Consider the following 14,131-nt stretch of genomic DNA (forward strand, 5'->3'; position numbering starts at 1 on the left):
TTCTCCTAATCGAAAAAAGGAATCGCGCTTTCGCACTATGCTCTACACCGTAAGGGAGTCGAACCCCTGCCGCGTCGATGGCAACGACGCATGATACCGTTTCACCAACGGTGTTGAGATGTTTTCCACGAACTTTGGTTTGTGTTGAGCGGACACCAGCTGGGAGACCAGCGCCACAACTGTCGCCAGTTGTCGTACCCACATGGCCCCCCTCACCAGTACTGCCAAGTGCATGCTGTGCATTACTACGAATGACATACTGAAACCCAATGCCTAGCGGTAGAGACCAACAGGGACAAGACGGTGTGGGGGGTCATGGGGGGATGTGAGACTAATGTGATGGATGGGTGGTGGTGGTGGAGGTGGTGATGGTGTGTGCGTCAATGTGCTAACGAGATCACGCCGATGATGCTGTTGACTGATGGAGGATAATGTCGTGATGTCTGATGAGGGTATCCTGGACTGGGGTATGCTGCTCTGGCGTCTAGGCTCTATCGGAGACGCTGGTAGAAGAGGAGGTAGGCACATCGCTCACGGTTGGCGATCAAGCCGCCATTGCCGTTGCGTGCCTCCTCCTCGCTGACCACAACGTCCTCGATGGGGACAGGCTGCACAAGCTCGTCGTCAAAGTGGAGCCATCCGCTGCCGTCGGGGCGAGCGACCGCGACAGTGTAGTGGCCGCCCGTGGCCGAGTGGCCGTGGTGGTAGACAACACCAAACAAGCGGTACTTGACCGACTGAGCAGTTCGCTTCGATGGTGAGATGATTTCTGGCAAAGTCAGCGGGGTCCTCTGAACAACATCAAAGCAACTCACCCTGCGGGATCACAAGCTCGCTGGGGTACGAGATTGGCTTGGAGCGCTTGACAACGTCCTGCTCCTGAGAGTCGTAGACGAATCGCTTCAGGTGAAGGATCAGGACAGGGGGGAAGCTGTCAAGGGAAAGCTGCTTGGTGGCGTCGACGTTGGCGCCACGAGCTGCCGACCACACGCCCTGAATCACCTCGGGCTCATGCAAGTGGCGAAGAGCGTCGACGAGGGTGAGCACCTCCTTGGCCTGAATGTCCAACTGCAGAGGCTGGTACGGCTCAAGCGACACGCTGTCCTTCTGGCCAGGGGTGTGCAGAGTGGAACGAACGGTGCCGCCAAAGACGCGCGAAACAGCAGAGTCCTTGGTCTCGGCAGTCCGGACCACATGCGTCTTCTGCTTCTTGCCAACTTCCAACCAATCGTCACCACCGTTGTCGTTTGCGCCAGGCGAGAGAGGGCGGTCGATGGTGCGCTCCTCGGTGCTGGCAGCAGCCGGCTTGGAAACGGTACGCGGGGGCAGAGTGCGCGAGTACAGGCCAAGCATTTCCTCGTGCAGCGTGTCGAGGAAGAAGCCGAGGTACTCCTGAGCGTCCTCCTGGAAGCCTCTCCGCATCGTGTCGAATCGCTTGTTCTCCTTCATGGCATCGTACACGTTCTCCGGCACAAACGCATTCTTGGTGTCGCGTCCCTTGCCCTTGGGTGTAGATGCGCCACTGTTGGACGGGCCGGGGGCGAACTCGCGAAGGAAGACGATCATGGCCTCGAGCAGCGGGGTCCTTCGGGCAAGGTCTGCCTTCAGACGCTTGCTAAGCGCATCGAAGAGCTCGGTGAACGGAGGGCAGTAGACAAGAACCTGGAGAATCTGCATGTCAGTGATGAAGCGGGAATGAAACTCACAGTGTTGGCATAGCACATGTTGCCAGTGTTGATCAGGCCACGAGGCACGACAGGCGCGATCGGGTGCGAAGGGCGAATACGCAGACCGTCCGTCAGGAGGCGAGCAAGGTCCTCGGCGGGTGTCGGAGGCGCGCCAACCGCAGCGGCAGCTGCATAGTTGAACGCCGGGCGGGGCTGGGCCGGAGCGGGCCCAGTGGACGGTGGGAGGGAGGCTCCCGTTGCCGACTTTGGAGTGCTAGGGCCGTCCTGCGCTGAGGGGAGCGACGACGTCGACTTGGAAGGCGATGGCAGGGTGGAGGAGGGCGCAACAGACAGGCTGTCTGGTGTGCCTGTCGCCTTTGCTTCCTTGTTGCGAAGCAGTGCAGCCCAGCTGCTGGGCTTGGCCGCAGGGGCCGCAGGCTTGACACGAGGAGCAGCTGCAGGTGCGGCGGCGACAGCCGCCGCCTTGACTGCCGGGGTCGGAGTCGGCGGCATGGCTGGTTCGGAGATGATGCCAAAGACGAGGGACAGGGCGGGGAGTGGGCGACCACCAGCAGCACCAAGAACGAACACGGCCTTGCCCTTCGGCGCCGACTGCCCGCGAGTGGAGCGCTTCAAGGCGACGCCAGCAAAGTGCTCGGTCGTGACAGTTGCTGGAACAAACGATGCCAGGACCTGGGAGTACGAGTTGCCGACAGCACTGTCGTGCGCTGGCCGAGACGGACGAAGGTGGATAGGGTCGGAGGCCTGCGGACGGCGCGGTGTAGGTGCCGCCTGCTTTGGTGGAGGAGAAGTGTAACCAACAACCGTGTCACCGGTAAACGTGAGGGACGGTGCGGAGGGTGTCGACTCGGCGGCCGCCGGTGTAATCTTCGGAGCCGAGGCGGTTTCCTCGGAGACGACCGTTGTCTTGTCCTCCACTGGCTTGGCCTCTGTCTTTGCTGGTTCCGGGCTCACCTCGGCAACCGGTTCCAGGGGTTCCAATGATAAGCCAAGGGAGCTAGTCGCTGGGGCAGGCAGTTCTGCTGCTGGTGGCTCTGTCGTTTCGGGAGTAACTGGCGCAGCCGGCGGGGCAGGAGTTTGTGTATCGTGGCCATTTGCACCGCCACCGTTGGGCACAGATACCTTGCGGCTAGGAGGGACATAGTTGAAGCCGGCGGCGGCTGGGTTCAAGGCCTTGCCCGAGCTTGGTGGGGGCGGGGCGGGAGCCGGTGGTGCTTGCACCTGTTCTGGCACGTATCCATCCGGTCGGTAACCACCGCCGCCGCCCATGCGGTTGAACTGGCCACCAGCTCCAGGGAACTGCTGATATCCCACTCCACCTCCATAGGCGTAAGGGTGCCCGGGTGGGTAGAATGTTTGGGGAGGAGGGAAGCCGGTGTGGTGGACGCCGTGCCCGTTCGGGTGGAAGACGCCGTCGTCACCTCCTGGATGAGCAAACTTTGGATCATCGCCCCCATCGGGGTAACCGCCGTATGGTCGATTGTCGTAGTTGGCGTGTGGGTAGTAGCCGTTCTGCATGCTGCCAGGACCCGGGCCTGGCATGGGCAAACCTCCATAATAGAACTGAGGGGGAATGTTGTAACCCTGGAAACCACCGTGGAATTGACCAGGCTGGAAGCCGCCCCCGTTGGGTTGTCTTGGTCCACCACCGTGCGGTCCGGGGTACTGGGGAGAGAAGACGGGTGGGGGGAACCACTGCTGAGGCATCATGCCCGGGTGGGGTTGTGAGGGGCCGGCGGGGTTGAAGGCGAGGGAAGGGTAGGTGGGGACGGGCATGCCGCCGTCGGTGGGCTGCGGCTGCTGCTGAGGAGCAGCTGGAGCAGGCATTGGTGATGCCGCTGTGGGCCTGCTCCCAGTACTTGATTCTGGTGCGGCCATGGGTGTGAATGGGTGGGTTGAGCGGGGCGCGCGAGTCGACCAGGCCTGTCACAATGTCAGCAACGTGGTCTGGTGGTCGAGTGATGAGATAGACAAGGGACAAGGTGGACAAGGTTTTGGGCCAACTGCTTGGTAATGAGCAGCCTTGTTTCCCCCCTTTGTAATGTTGAAGGAAGGGGAGCGTGACGCACTCACGCGAGTTTTACTGAGGAAACGAGGACCGAGGAAGGTGGAAGGTGATGGTGAAAGTGGGGAAACCGCCGGCGGTCAGGAAGCGCGTGCAAGCAGAGAGCGGTGGTACGTGTGTATGCAGTAGTAGTAGTAGGAGGAGGAGGAGTGGGAGGGAGGGAGGGAGAAGGTGAATGCAAGTGTGCGCTTTCCTTTGTGCGTGCCGTGTGCGAGTTTGTGTTGCCAGTCGTTTGACAATGAAGGTCGAGAGTTGCAGTCAGTGGAGAGTGCTGCAAGACGAGCGAGAATGGGGGTTGAGTTGGTCGAAAGGGGCCGTGGGCGGGAGGGGGAAGGGGGCAAGTACAAAGGGACGGACGGGCGAGTCACGGGGCGGTAGGTAGGGTGTCGTCAGTGATGAGTGATTACGGCGGTGGTGACTGCAGTGGGCGAATGGCGAGCTATTACAAACTTGACTATAATGTGGAAGCGTCGAGCAATAGAGTCTGAGTCTGGCAGGGATAAGGCGGCAGCGGCGGCGGCGGAGACGGAGCTGGGCGGCTGGGTGTCTGATCTTTGTCCTGCTATTTGCCAGTCAGTCAGCATTCATTGGGGGAGGCTTCCTAATCACGAGCCAGTCGAGCGGGCCGGCGGCGGCACCAAATCACTCACGGCCGCAGCGACTTGTAACCCGACACACAGACTTGCCAGGAACGGCTGAACGACCTCCACCAGCGAGTCGCCCATTTTCTTTCCCATTTATTTTCAATAATTTATCCCAAAGCAATCTTGACTGCTCTTTCGAAAATTGGCCCTCACCTTCCTCGACCACTCGTCGTCAGTGCCACCCAGCCTACACACACACTTGTCATCAACGAGTGTTGCACCATCTCACACCCCCTCTACACCCTTACCCCCCCTCAAAAACAACTCTCTCAAAATGGCTTTCGGTGACCGTGGCGGTGGCGGCGGACGCGGCGGCGGACGTGGGGGCGGACGCGGTGGATTCGGCGGCGGCGGTGGACGCGGCGGTGGCCGTGGTGGTGGATTCTCGGGCGGCGGCGGACGCGGTGGTGGCCGTGGCGGTGGTGCTGGTGGCCGTGGCGCTCCCGGTGGCCGTGGTGCGTACAGATCTCGTCGATCGCAGCGTTGTGCTTGTGCTTACCATTGCGTCTAGGTCGCGGAGCTCCTCGCGGCCGTGGTGGTGCCGCTGGTGGACGTGGTGGTGCCAAGGGCGGCCTCGGCAAGAAGGGTGCCGGCGCCGTCACCATCGAGCCCCACCGTCACGAGGGTGTCTACATCGCCAAGGGCAAGGAGCACCTCCTCGTCACCCGCAACCTCACCCCCGGCGAGTCGGTCTACGGCGAGAAGCGCATCAGCGTCGCCCAGACCAACGAGGCCGGCGAGGAGGAGAAGATCGAGTACCGTGTCTGGAACCCCTTCCGCTCCAAGCTTGCTGCTGGTATCCTTGGTGGTCTTGACAACATCCACGTGAGTGTGGATGCGATGGATGGATGGGGGCGTGTGCTGACGAATTCCTTCAGATCAAGCCCGGAGCCAAGGTTCTCTACCTCGGTGCCGCCTCTGGTTCGTCCGTGTCGCACGTTGCCGATGTCGTTGGCCCCGAGGGTGTCGTCTACGCCGTCGAGTTCTCTCACCGTCCTGGTCGTGACCTGATCGGCATGGCCAAGAAGCGCACCAACGTTATCCCCATTGTCGACGACGCTCGCCACCCCCAGAAGTACCGCATGCTCCTGCAGATGGTGGATGTCATCTTCGCCGACGTTGCCCAGCCCGATCAGGCGCGTATCATTGCGCTCAACGCGCACCACTTCCTCAAGCAGGGCGGTGCCATTGTCATCTCGATCAAGGCCAACTGTATCGACTCTACGGCTCCCGCCGCCCAGGTGTTCGCGTCCGAAGTCAACAACATGCGCAAGGAGGGCATCAAGCCCAAGGAGCAGCTCACGCTCGAGCCCTACGAGCGTGACCACGCCATTGTTGTCGGTATCTACGACCGCCACTCGGCCGCCAACTAAGCGATGCCTCCCCCTCCGACTACACCACATCCTCACATCCGCGGCCGGCGAGGCCCACATCTTCAACTACCACACTGCAAGCGATGACCGGGCCAGAGGAAGACGCCTCGGCCCCACCTTGCTTCACTTGTACCGCGGCACGCCGCTATGTATTGGGCTCGAGCACGAGGGTGTGGCTAGGCTAGGCTAGATACTGACGCTGCTGCACTGGACACGTATTTACAAGTCGACCACTTCACAGACCCCCGCTAATCCAGCGTCTCGCTCGCGCGGTCGCCCGCGACGATGATGACAATCTTGCGGATCGGGTCCTTGCCCGTCGTCGTGTTCTCGATGCTGCGCCCGGGGATGCGGAAGGGGAGGCACGCGGGCATGGGACCAACCTTGCCAGCCAGCGCCCAGAATATGAGGTTTGTCACGTTCGGGTCGACGGCCTGGAGGATGTGGCGCACACGGTCGTCGGGGCAGTGGTCCTGAATCACGACATTCGTGACGCCCGGCTCGTCGATCACGCCCGACGTGTACGGGAGGACGACGGTGTCAAGCCGGCTCACGATGGACGTGTACTCCGGCCCCGGGACCGTGAACCCGCCCTCGGCGAGGTCGCGGAGGAACGCCGAGCCAGGCAGGATCTCATCACACGAGGGACACACCTTGGCAAGCAGCCCCCCGACGCCGGGCAGCGCGCGCACCACGCGGCTGAGGCCGAGCAGCGTCGTGCCGCGGAAATTCGACCCGAAAGCGACGAACGCGTTGACCCGCGCCGCGCCCACAAACTTGAGGTAGTACGCGCCGACCGTGGTGCCGGAGCTGTGCCCGACGATGTTGACGCGGCTGGCGCCCGTACTCGCGAGCACGCGGTCCACGATCCCGTCGAGCTCGTTCGCGCTGGCGCGCATGCTCCCCCAGCACGGGAACACGTGCCACCCGTACGTGGGCGTGAAGACGCAGTAGCCCCTGCTCGCGACGAGCGGCGCCTTGGTGATGAAGCTGATCGCGCCGGGGACCCCGAGCCCGTGCAGGAAGATGACGGGGTCGAAACCCGGTGTGGCGCGGCACGCCGGGTCGTTGAGGCCGGAGGTGACGGTCACGAGCGGGTCCATGGCCAGGTCGGTGGCGGGGGGTGTGTCGGTGCCGGGGGTGTCGCCGGTCTCGACGAGGAGCGAGAGGGCGGGGGCGGGGACGGGGGGCGCGATCCCGCTCTCGGCGGGCGCGGCGGCGACGACGGCGGCAGCGAGCACGGGGAAGGGCGAGGCACTCGGCGCGTCCCACGACGCGTTGGCGCTGCTTGGGGGGATAATCCCCACACCCGTCGGGGTTGGGCTCGGCGCCAGCGCGGCCAGGGCAGTCGCGAACAGGAGCCACGGCTTGGGCATGGTGGCGGCAGGGGGGGGGGGGGATAGGTGGGCAGGCGCAGCTGCACCGCACCGCGCCGCCGGATATGTAGTGGGCGGCGGGGCCCAATGCCAGCACAGTGGGGCCGGGCGACCCACGAGCGTGCGTCGTGCGTCGTGGGGAGGGTTAGTATCACGACAGTGCACATGGGGCGGGTGGAGGTCAGTACGTCGTGTGTAGGAGGCAGCGCCACACTTCTCGCCACAGTGCCACGCGGCCGTGAGTGCCAGTCCGCAACGTTCGCACCGTCGACACACACACACTCGCACCGCAATGCATGTCACGCCGCCTGCCCACCCAGCATCCCAGCCTCGGCGAGCTCGAGCTCGAGGGCGCCGCCGCCCAGCATCCCAGCCTCGGCGAGCTCAAGCTCGAGGGCGCCGCCGCCCAGCATCCCAGCCTCGGCGAGCTCGATCTCCAGCGCCCCGCCTGCCTGGAGCACGAGCGACGCGCTGAGCTCGACGCCGAGCCAGCCGTCGGCGTCGTCGGCGAGGTCGGCCGCGCAAGTCCACGGCGTGACGGCGACCCAGTCGTCGAGGTCGGGCTCGGGGTCGGCCTGGGTGGGGTCGAGTCGGAGGGGTGGGAAGGGCACGGAGGGTGCCGCGGGCTCGGGGGCGAGGCTGGTGGCTGCTGCCTCGGCGAGCTGGAGTGGGATTGCGGCGGCGGGGAGTGGGGCGGCGGGGGCGACGGCTGGGACTGGGCCCGCCGCCGCCGCGACGACCGGCGAGAGGAGCAGTGGCGAGATGACCCCCGCGTCCTGCCTGTTAGCGTGCACGCCCGCGTCACTCACCTCGCGCGCGCCGAGCACCGGCGAGCGGAGGAACGGGTCGAGCGTGTGCGCGTTCGCCGGTGGCGGGGTCGCCGCTGGCGTGAAGGGCGGGAGCGGGCGCGGCGGGTACGTCCACTTAATGAGCAGGGTGTCGTGCGTGCGCGCGGGGGGCGGGTGGCGCGGGGGGGTCACCGACGACAATGCGAGGGAGGGCATTGTGAGTGGATTAGTAGGTTGAGTGAGAACAATGCGACGAACGAGCGACTGATGAGAATGCAACGACGGACACGCCCACACCCACAAACTGTACACTCTACAACCGCGCCGCGGCGTCGCCCCCACGCAGCCGCGCCAGCCGCTCCGGCGTGAGGCGGAACGAGCGGGGCATGGCGGGGTCCCAGTCCCCGGTGCGAATGAACGCCGCGAGCACGGGCGCGCAGAGAAAGATGCGCGCCATGCCTGGGGCGCGTCAGCGGGGCCGCAAGCAGCAAAGCAACACCTACCGTGCCCGTTGTAGCCCAGCGCGGCGTACTGACCCCTCTTGCCGGGGATAGCGCCGACGAACGGCACCGCGTCGGGCGTGAGCGCGATGGTGCCAGTCCACGCGTACTCGAACCCGTGCTCGGGGAGCGTCGCGGCGTCGGTGCCGACCGAGCCCCGCGCCGCATCCTCGGCGGCCGCGTCGAGCTGCGCGCGGCTCGGGGTCCCCCACCCGCCCTGGCGGAACACGGCGGGGAACGTGGCCAGCGCGCGCGCCGCGATCGCAGGGTGCCAGCCAGCGTCGTCGACCGTGTCCTCCGTGCTGGCTGCGACCTCGGGCCCGTCGCCGATCCGCGAGGCGCCGAGCACGACGCTGCCGTCGGGCCGCGGCGCCACAGAGTAGAACACGTCGGGGCTGTACCGCAGCGAGTAGCTCGCCTCGAGTGGCGGGAACGCGCGGGGGCCCGCCGGCGCCGGCGACAGCTTGTGTGCTTGGGCGCGGATCGGCGTCACTAGCCCCGCGAGCTCGGGCACGATCGCGCCAGTGTACCCGTTCGTCGCGAACACCACCTTCGGTGCCGAGACAGACCCACGCGGTGTGTTGACGCTCCACGCGCCCTCGGCCCCCGTGACAGAGTGCACCGGCGTCCACGCGAAGACGGCGTACCGGCCCCTGGCCTCGTCCAGCGCGATTTGGTGCACCGCCAGCGTGAGCTTGGCGGGGTTGAGCGTCGCCGCGTCCCACTTGAACGCTGCGTTGGCGGGCGTGCGAGACTCGCCCGCCGCCGGCCCCTCGAGCAGCTCCAGGGCCGGCGTGCCACCCGCGTTGCGCAGGCCCTGCGCCGCCACCTCGGTGTGCCGCTTGAACTCGGGCGTCAAGCACGCGTCGTACGTTTTCCGCAGGGTCCACTCGCACTCGACGCCGTAGCGCTTGACAAAAGCATCGGCGCTGGTGGTTAGCGGGGCCAGCCGGGGCACGTACCGAGCGAGCACGTCCGCCTCCGACTCGAGGATGTGGCGGGCCTCCTGCGCGCCGTGCAGGCCTGCGAACTTGGTGAAGCCGCGCGCCGCGTCCGGGCGGCAGTGGCCCGCGTTGCGCCCGCTCGCGCCGGACGCGAGCTCGCGAGCCTCAAGGAGCACGACGCGGGGCTTGTCCGGCCCATTAACGAGCGAGTGCGCGAGCACGGCACCGCAGATGCCCCCGCCGATTACTACGACGTCGGCCGTGGCGGGGAGAGGGGCGTCCGCGCCGGCGTTGAGCAGGGGGTGCGAGCGCACGGTCCGCTGCCAGACGGACAAGTTGGCTATTGGCGGCGGGAGGTGCGGGTGGGCCATGGTGTTGTGGGTGAGGTGGGCGAGGTTGAGTCGGGTCGCAGAGTTAAGAGTGCGCGCGATGCCGTGCTTCGGCGTCGGCGACATCCGAATCAGTCACGTGCAGTGTCCGCGTCTTCGGCCCGATGGCGGTGGCGGTGGTGAATGCGAGCCGGGGCGCTTAGCTGCGACGGTGCTGCAGCGAGTCTGCGCGCCTGTGCATGCAGAGAGCGCTCAGCTCCGAGTGCTGCCCGCCGAGTCCGATAAGGCGGGTTGTGGCTCGCTGTGGCTCTGATCGTCTATTCTCAGCCGCTCGGGCACTGTAAGCCAATGAGCTGGAGCAGCTCGCCCTGCAACACGGATAGCGGTTACTTGGAGATATCAATCACCGTCCATCGGCGCTTGGAGGGGCGTCGATGGGAATGATCTGTGCAAGACACGTTGCTTGGCTGTGGCAGAGCCGTGAGATCAGTTTACGAGGCAGCTCGTGGCTATTGCTCTTGGCGCCTGGGCCGCCTGTCACGTTGTCGACCTCCGAGTGACCCAATGTCACGGAACACAGCACTCGTCGTGGCCAGCGGGTTTGCGAGCAGTCTACTCGGATTAACGGGTAGTAGATGCCAATCCCCAAGATAATGGTCACAACGATGGGGGCGTTGGAATGGCCGGAGCGGTGAGCCTTGGCCGCGTGAGCTTGGTCGGCCGGCTTGGCCATGGGCCAGAAGGTGAGAGGCGTTGCGTCCATGCCTCGAGAGTACTGTGGCCGAGCCGAGAGGCTTGCGAGGCCCAGCAGACCAGACATCTGGGGGGGCGGCCGAGGGGTCCTTCCTCGCTCCCGAGGGCCCGTGTGGCCCAACGCCGACGAGGAAGAGACGCACCTGATAGCCGGCGCGCATGCACAGCTTGCATCGTCATTGCAGAGTTGGAGGAATGTCTCGTTCTTGTACGTGTTGATGTTTGTACCAAGTGCAAGTTGTGTTATGTCAGTATCGTCGACGCCGGCCGCCGTACTAGTCGGCATCGATAACTCTGTGGGGGTGGGGGGTGGCATGTTCTCCGGCTTCTCAGGAGCGACCAGCCGGGGCCAGCGGGCCAGCGGGGGTGGACCATGTGCGACATCAACGACGACGCAACTGCAGTCAGTTTACACTCCAACGTTATAACCTACGCATGCATGTCATCCCCATCAACTCACTCTCACACTCACTCAACCCCCCATCCATAACCCCACACTCCCTGCCCATCTTTGTCCCTCATGACCCGCAAGCCAACATTTGCCGAATGTGAGATATTGGGGCCCCCGCATCGCTGACATCAAGGCGACGCCATCATCACGTCCAAGGGCAGCCCCTTTGAGACTGCCCAGGTCGAGATCAACGGCCGCAAGCAGACCGCCTGGGTCAATGTACGCTGCCTCGCCCTCGCCGCTGACGTCAGGCGCCGCCCCACTGGCGGCTCTTCCTGCAGATGAAGCTCGAGGAGCACAAGGACGCAGAGTTCATCTCGTCGCCCCTCCCGCCGCCGGCCGGCAAGGACGCCCGCGAGACTGTCACCTATGGCGAGGTGCGCACGCGGGCTACCAAGCTTGCGGCGTGGCTCAAGGGCCAGGGCGTCGGCCTCGGCACTCGCGTCGCCATCGGCGGCACTAACAGCGCTGAGTGAGCTGAGGCTTGCGTTCCAAACCAGCTGACGGAGCAGTTGGGTCGTCGCCTTCATCGCGGTGCACCTCCTCGGCGCGGTGCCCGTCCTGCTCAACTGCACTCTGTGGGTGGTGATGGCCGCTGCCCCGCTGACTCGCAGCACCTCCAAGCCGCAGATCCACTGCCTCCAGCTCGCGCAGCCCAAGATCACGCTCGTCGACCCGGACGTCGCGGCCGTCATCGGCGTGCACAAGGCCGAGCTCAAGCGCCGCGGCGTGACCAACATCTACTGCTGGAGCAGCACCGACCACCTCCCGCGCAAGGCGCGCGTTCCGGTGAGTGCCGTGCCGAGGGCGAGCTGACGGCCAGGAACTCGGCAAGATCAACCCCGACGCGGCGCTCATCGAGGCGGTCGAGAACGCCGACGGTCTCGACAACCTCGGACCAGAGAGCGACGCGACAATCTTCTTCACCTCTGGGTGGGTGTGCACCGTGACCAGTGACTGACGCCAGTACCACCGGCCTGCCCAAGGGTGTGCTTTCCACGCAGCGCGCGTCGATGCACAGTGTGCTCAGCAACCTCATCGGTATGTGCGTCTTCTGTCTCCGCTGACTGACCGCAGCGCCGGTCCGCGACGCCCTGCGCCAAGGCGCCGACCTCCCAACTATCCTCACCACGGTCCCGCCGGTCAAACCCGTCCTCCTCTGCTCGATCCCGTTCTTCCACGTAACGGGCTGTCTCGGCTGGCTCGTCGCCTCATTCATGTCAGGGTACAAGATCGTGTTCATGCGCCGGTGGGGCACGCGTGCCGCCATCGACCTCATCAAGAGCGAGAAGGTCAATGTCATTGGTGGCGTGCCCGCCATCGTCACGGCCGTTCTTCAGTCGCCGCTGCTCCCCAAGGAAGCCGACATGTTCTCGGTCACTTATGGCGGTGCAGCGCCGCCCGAGCGCCTCGCCAAAGACCTGCGCAAGCGCTGGCCTACCGCCTCCCTCTCTCACGGCTACGGTATGACCGAGACCAACGGCGTGCACATGATGGTCAACGGGCAGGACTATGTCGACCACGTGAGTGTGGCAAGGAGCGGCACGCTGACGCCAGCCAACGTCGGTCGGCATTCCCATCCCCATTGCCGAGATCAAGCTCGTCGACCCCGACACGCGCAAGGAGGTGCCGAGGGGCCAGATGGGCCTCCTCCTCGTGCGCGGTATCAACATCATGAAGGAATATGTCAACGACCCCAGTGCGTATGACGTGCCAGTGTCTGCTGACCTGCCAGAGGCCACCGCCAAGGCGCTCGACAAGGACGGCTGGCTCAACACGGAAGACATGGCCATTGTTGACAGCGATGGCTTGGTGCACATTACTGACCGGCGTGAGTGGGAGGGCCGGGCGGCGCTGACAGTGCAGTGAAGGACATTATCATCCGCGGTGGCGAGAACATTCCCTCTGTGGAAGTTGAGAATGCCGTGTATGACGACAAGCGGGTCGCCGAGGCTGCGGCGGTTCCAGTGCCCGACCACCGCCTCGGCGAGCTCGTAGGCATCGCTGTATCCCTCGCAGAGGGCGCGTCGGCGACCGAAGCCGACCTCATTGCGACAGTCAAGCCAAAGTACGTCTGGGTGCTGATTGATCCTCGCTGATGCCAGGTTGCGATACCCCGCCCAGCCCGTCATCATCTATGTCAGCAAGGGTCCATTGCGTAAGTTGTCTGGCGTAGCACCACTGATCGATGTCAGCCCGAAACGCCAACGGCAAGCTCGTCAAGCGCGACATCAAGAAGATTGTCCAGGGCGAGTTCCTCGCCCGCCAGCCCAAGAGCAAGTTGTAGCCTCCTGTAGCAGTATCTTGTCATGCCACCGTTTTCGCTGCTACTCTATGCATACAACGTGGTACTCGTCTAGAGCAGGGCCTTGAGGCTCGACTTTGTGTTGTCAATCTCGCCCTTGATGAGGCGCTGGAACTCGCGGAAGTTGGGCTGGCCCGCGTCGCCCATGAGCTGGAAGAGGACCGACTCGGAAGATCCGACGTCAACGCCGGCCGCGCGCAGGCGGTCGAGGGCGAGGGGGACCTCGGGCGCGTTGACGCTCGACACGGCGTCGGCAATGACGATCGGGGCCGGCCCACCGTCCTTGGCCGACAGGCGCGCGGCCTCAAGCGACGTCTGGAGCACGCAGACGTGCGACTGGGCGTCAGAACTCCCCGCATCAGCGACGCACCTCGATGCCAACGACAATGATGCGCTCAATACCCTCGGGGTCGGCCTTTGCGGCCGGGTCCGCCAGCGTGGCGAAGCGGCCCCCGAGCACCTTGCACACCTCGGGCGTGAGCATCGAGAACTGGGCGTCGGCGTCAGCTAGCGCGCGCGCGCGGACAAAGCCTCGCACCCACCTTGGACTTCTCGTACGTCCCGAGGTTGAGGTGCGCGGGCAGCGCGTTGATCGTCTGCGTCAGCTCGGGGATCGTGTGCCCGAGCGCTGGGGTGAGCTGCACGGACGGGACGGGCCGACGTACCCTTTGGGTTCTGCTCGGTCGTGATGACCTTGAGCTGGGGGGTCAGTGGTGCGTCAGAACGCCGCGCACCTCGAGGATAGCGGCCGCCTTGAGCATGCGGTTGATGGTCGCGGCGACGGCGTCGAACTGGTGGATCGCGCCGCCTGGGGTCGGTCAGCGGGCACGGGCAGTACGCTCACGGAAGCGCTCCTGCACGTCGCAGATGAGGAGGGCGGTGCGGCGGGGGTTGAGGGCCATGGTGGTGTGCGTG

General features: G+C 65.0%; 7 protein-coding genes and 1 non-coding gene across 8 annotated transcripts; 2 read left to right on the forward strand and 6 right to left on the reverse strand.

Moving 5' to 3' along the window:
- Positions 1–43: 43 nt before the first annotated feature.
- Positions 44–114, reverse strand: Q8F55_000992. Its single transcript has one exon. It is a non-coding gene; the product is annotated as a tRNA-Gly (tRNA).
- A 377-nt stretch (positions 115–491) lies between these two features.
- Q8F55_000993 (uncharacterized protein) lies at positions 492–3,515 on the reverse strand (the record flags this gene model as incomplete). Its single annotated transcript, XM_069349639.1, has 3 exons — positions 492–769; positions 816–1,671; positions 1,707–3,515. 3 exons carry the CDS (start codon positions 3,513–3,515, stop codon positions 492–494), a joined length of 2,943 nt encoding a protein of 980 aa, XP_069213183.1.
- A 1,156-nt stretch (positions 3,516–4,671) lies between these two features.
- On the forward strand, positions 4,672–5,770 carry NOP1 (Small subunit processome complex component; the record flags this gene model as incomplete). The annotated part of the gene is made up of 3 exons (XM_069349640.1): positions 4,672–4,852; positions 4,909–5,222; positions 5,276–5,770. The coding sequence occupies 3 exons, from the start codon at positions 4,672–4,674 to the stop codon at positions 5,768–5,770; spliced, it is 990 nt and encodes a 329-aa protein (XP_069213184.1).
- Positions 5,771–6,018: 248 nt separating this feature from the next.
- On the reverse strand, positions 6,019–7,146 carry Q8F55_000995 (uncharacterized protein; the record flags this gene model as incomplete). The annotated part of the gene is made up of 1 exon (XM_069349641.1): positions 6,019–7,146. One exon carries the CDS (start codon positions 7,144–7,146, stop codon positions 6,019–6,021), a length of 1,128 nt encoding a protein of 375 aa, XP_069213185.1.
- A 299-nt stretch (positions 7,147–7,445) lies between these two features.
- Positions 7,446–8,150, reverse strand: Q8F55_000996 (uncharacterized protein; the record flags this gene model as incomplete). Its single annotated transcript, XM_069349642.1, has 2 exons — positions 7,446–7,922; positions 7,956–8,150. 2 exons carry the CDS (start codon positions 8,148–8,150, stop codon positions 7,446–7,448), a joined length of 672 nt encoding a protein of 223 aa, XP_069213186.1.
- Positions 8,151–8,247: 97 nt separating this feature from the next.
- Positions 8,248–9,749, reverse strand: Q8F55_000997 (uncharacterized protein; the record flags this gene model as incomplete). The annotated part of the gene is made up of 2 exons (XM_069349643.1): positions 8,248–8,393; positions 8,438–9,749. The coding sequence occupies 2 exons, from the start codon at positions 9,747–9,749 to the stop codon at positions 8,248–8,250; spliced, it is 1,458 nt and encodes a 485-aa protein (XP_069213187.1).
- Positions 9,750–10,980: 1,231 nt separating this feature from the next.
- Q8F55_000998 (uncharacterized protein) lies at positions 10,981–13,198 on the forward strand (the record flags this gene model as incomplete). Its single annotated transcript, XM_069349644.1, has 13 exons — positions 10,981–11,008; positions 11,045–11,130; positions 11,163–11,383; positions 11,424–11,489; positions 11,526–11,700; positions 11,747–11,844; positions 11,879–11,952; positions 11,989–12,434; positions 12,469–12,610; positions 12,647–12,742; positions 12,778–12,989; positions 13,036–13,069; positions 13,107–13,198. 13 exons carry the CDS (start codon positions 10,981–10,983, stop codon positions 13,196–13,198), a joined length of 1,770 nt encoding a protein of 589 aa, XP_069213188.1.
- Positions 13,199–13,267: 69 nt separating this feature from the next.
- Q8F55_000999 (uncharacterized protein) lies at positions 13,268–14,118 on the reverse strand (the record flags this gene model as incomplete). The annotated part of the gene is made up of 6 exons (XM_069349645.1): positions 13,268–13,552; positions 13,587–13,706; positions 13,759–13,844; positions 13,882–13,915; positions 13,951–14,024; positions 14,061–14,118. 6 exons carry the CDS (start codon positions 14,116–14,118, stop codon positions 13,268–13,270), a joined length of 657 nt encoding a protein of 218 aa, XP_069213189.1.
- Between the last annotated feature and the right edge of the window lie 13 nt (positions 14,119–14,131).

Source organism: Vanrija albida, assembly GCF_041260175.1.
Source record: "Vanrija albida strain AlHP1 chromosome Unknown contig_1, whole genome shotgun sequence".
NCBI lineage: Eukaryota > Fungi > Basidiomycota > Tremellomycetes > Trichosporonales > Trichosporonaceae > Vanrija > Vanrija albida.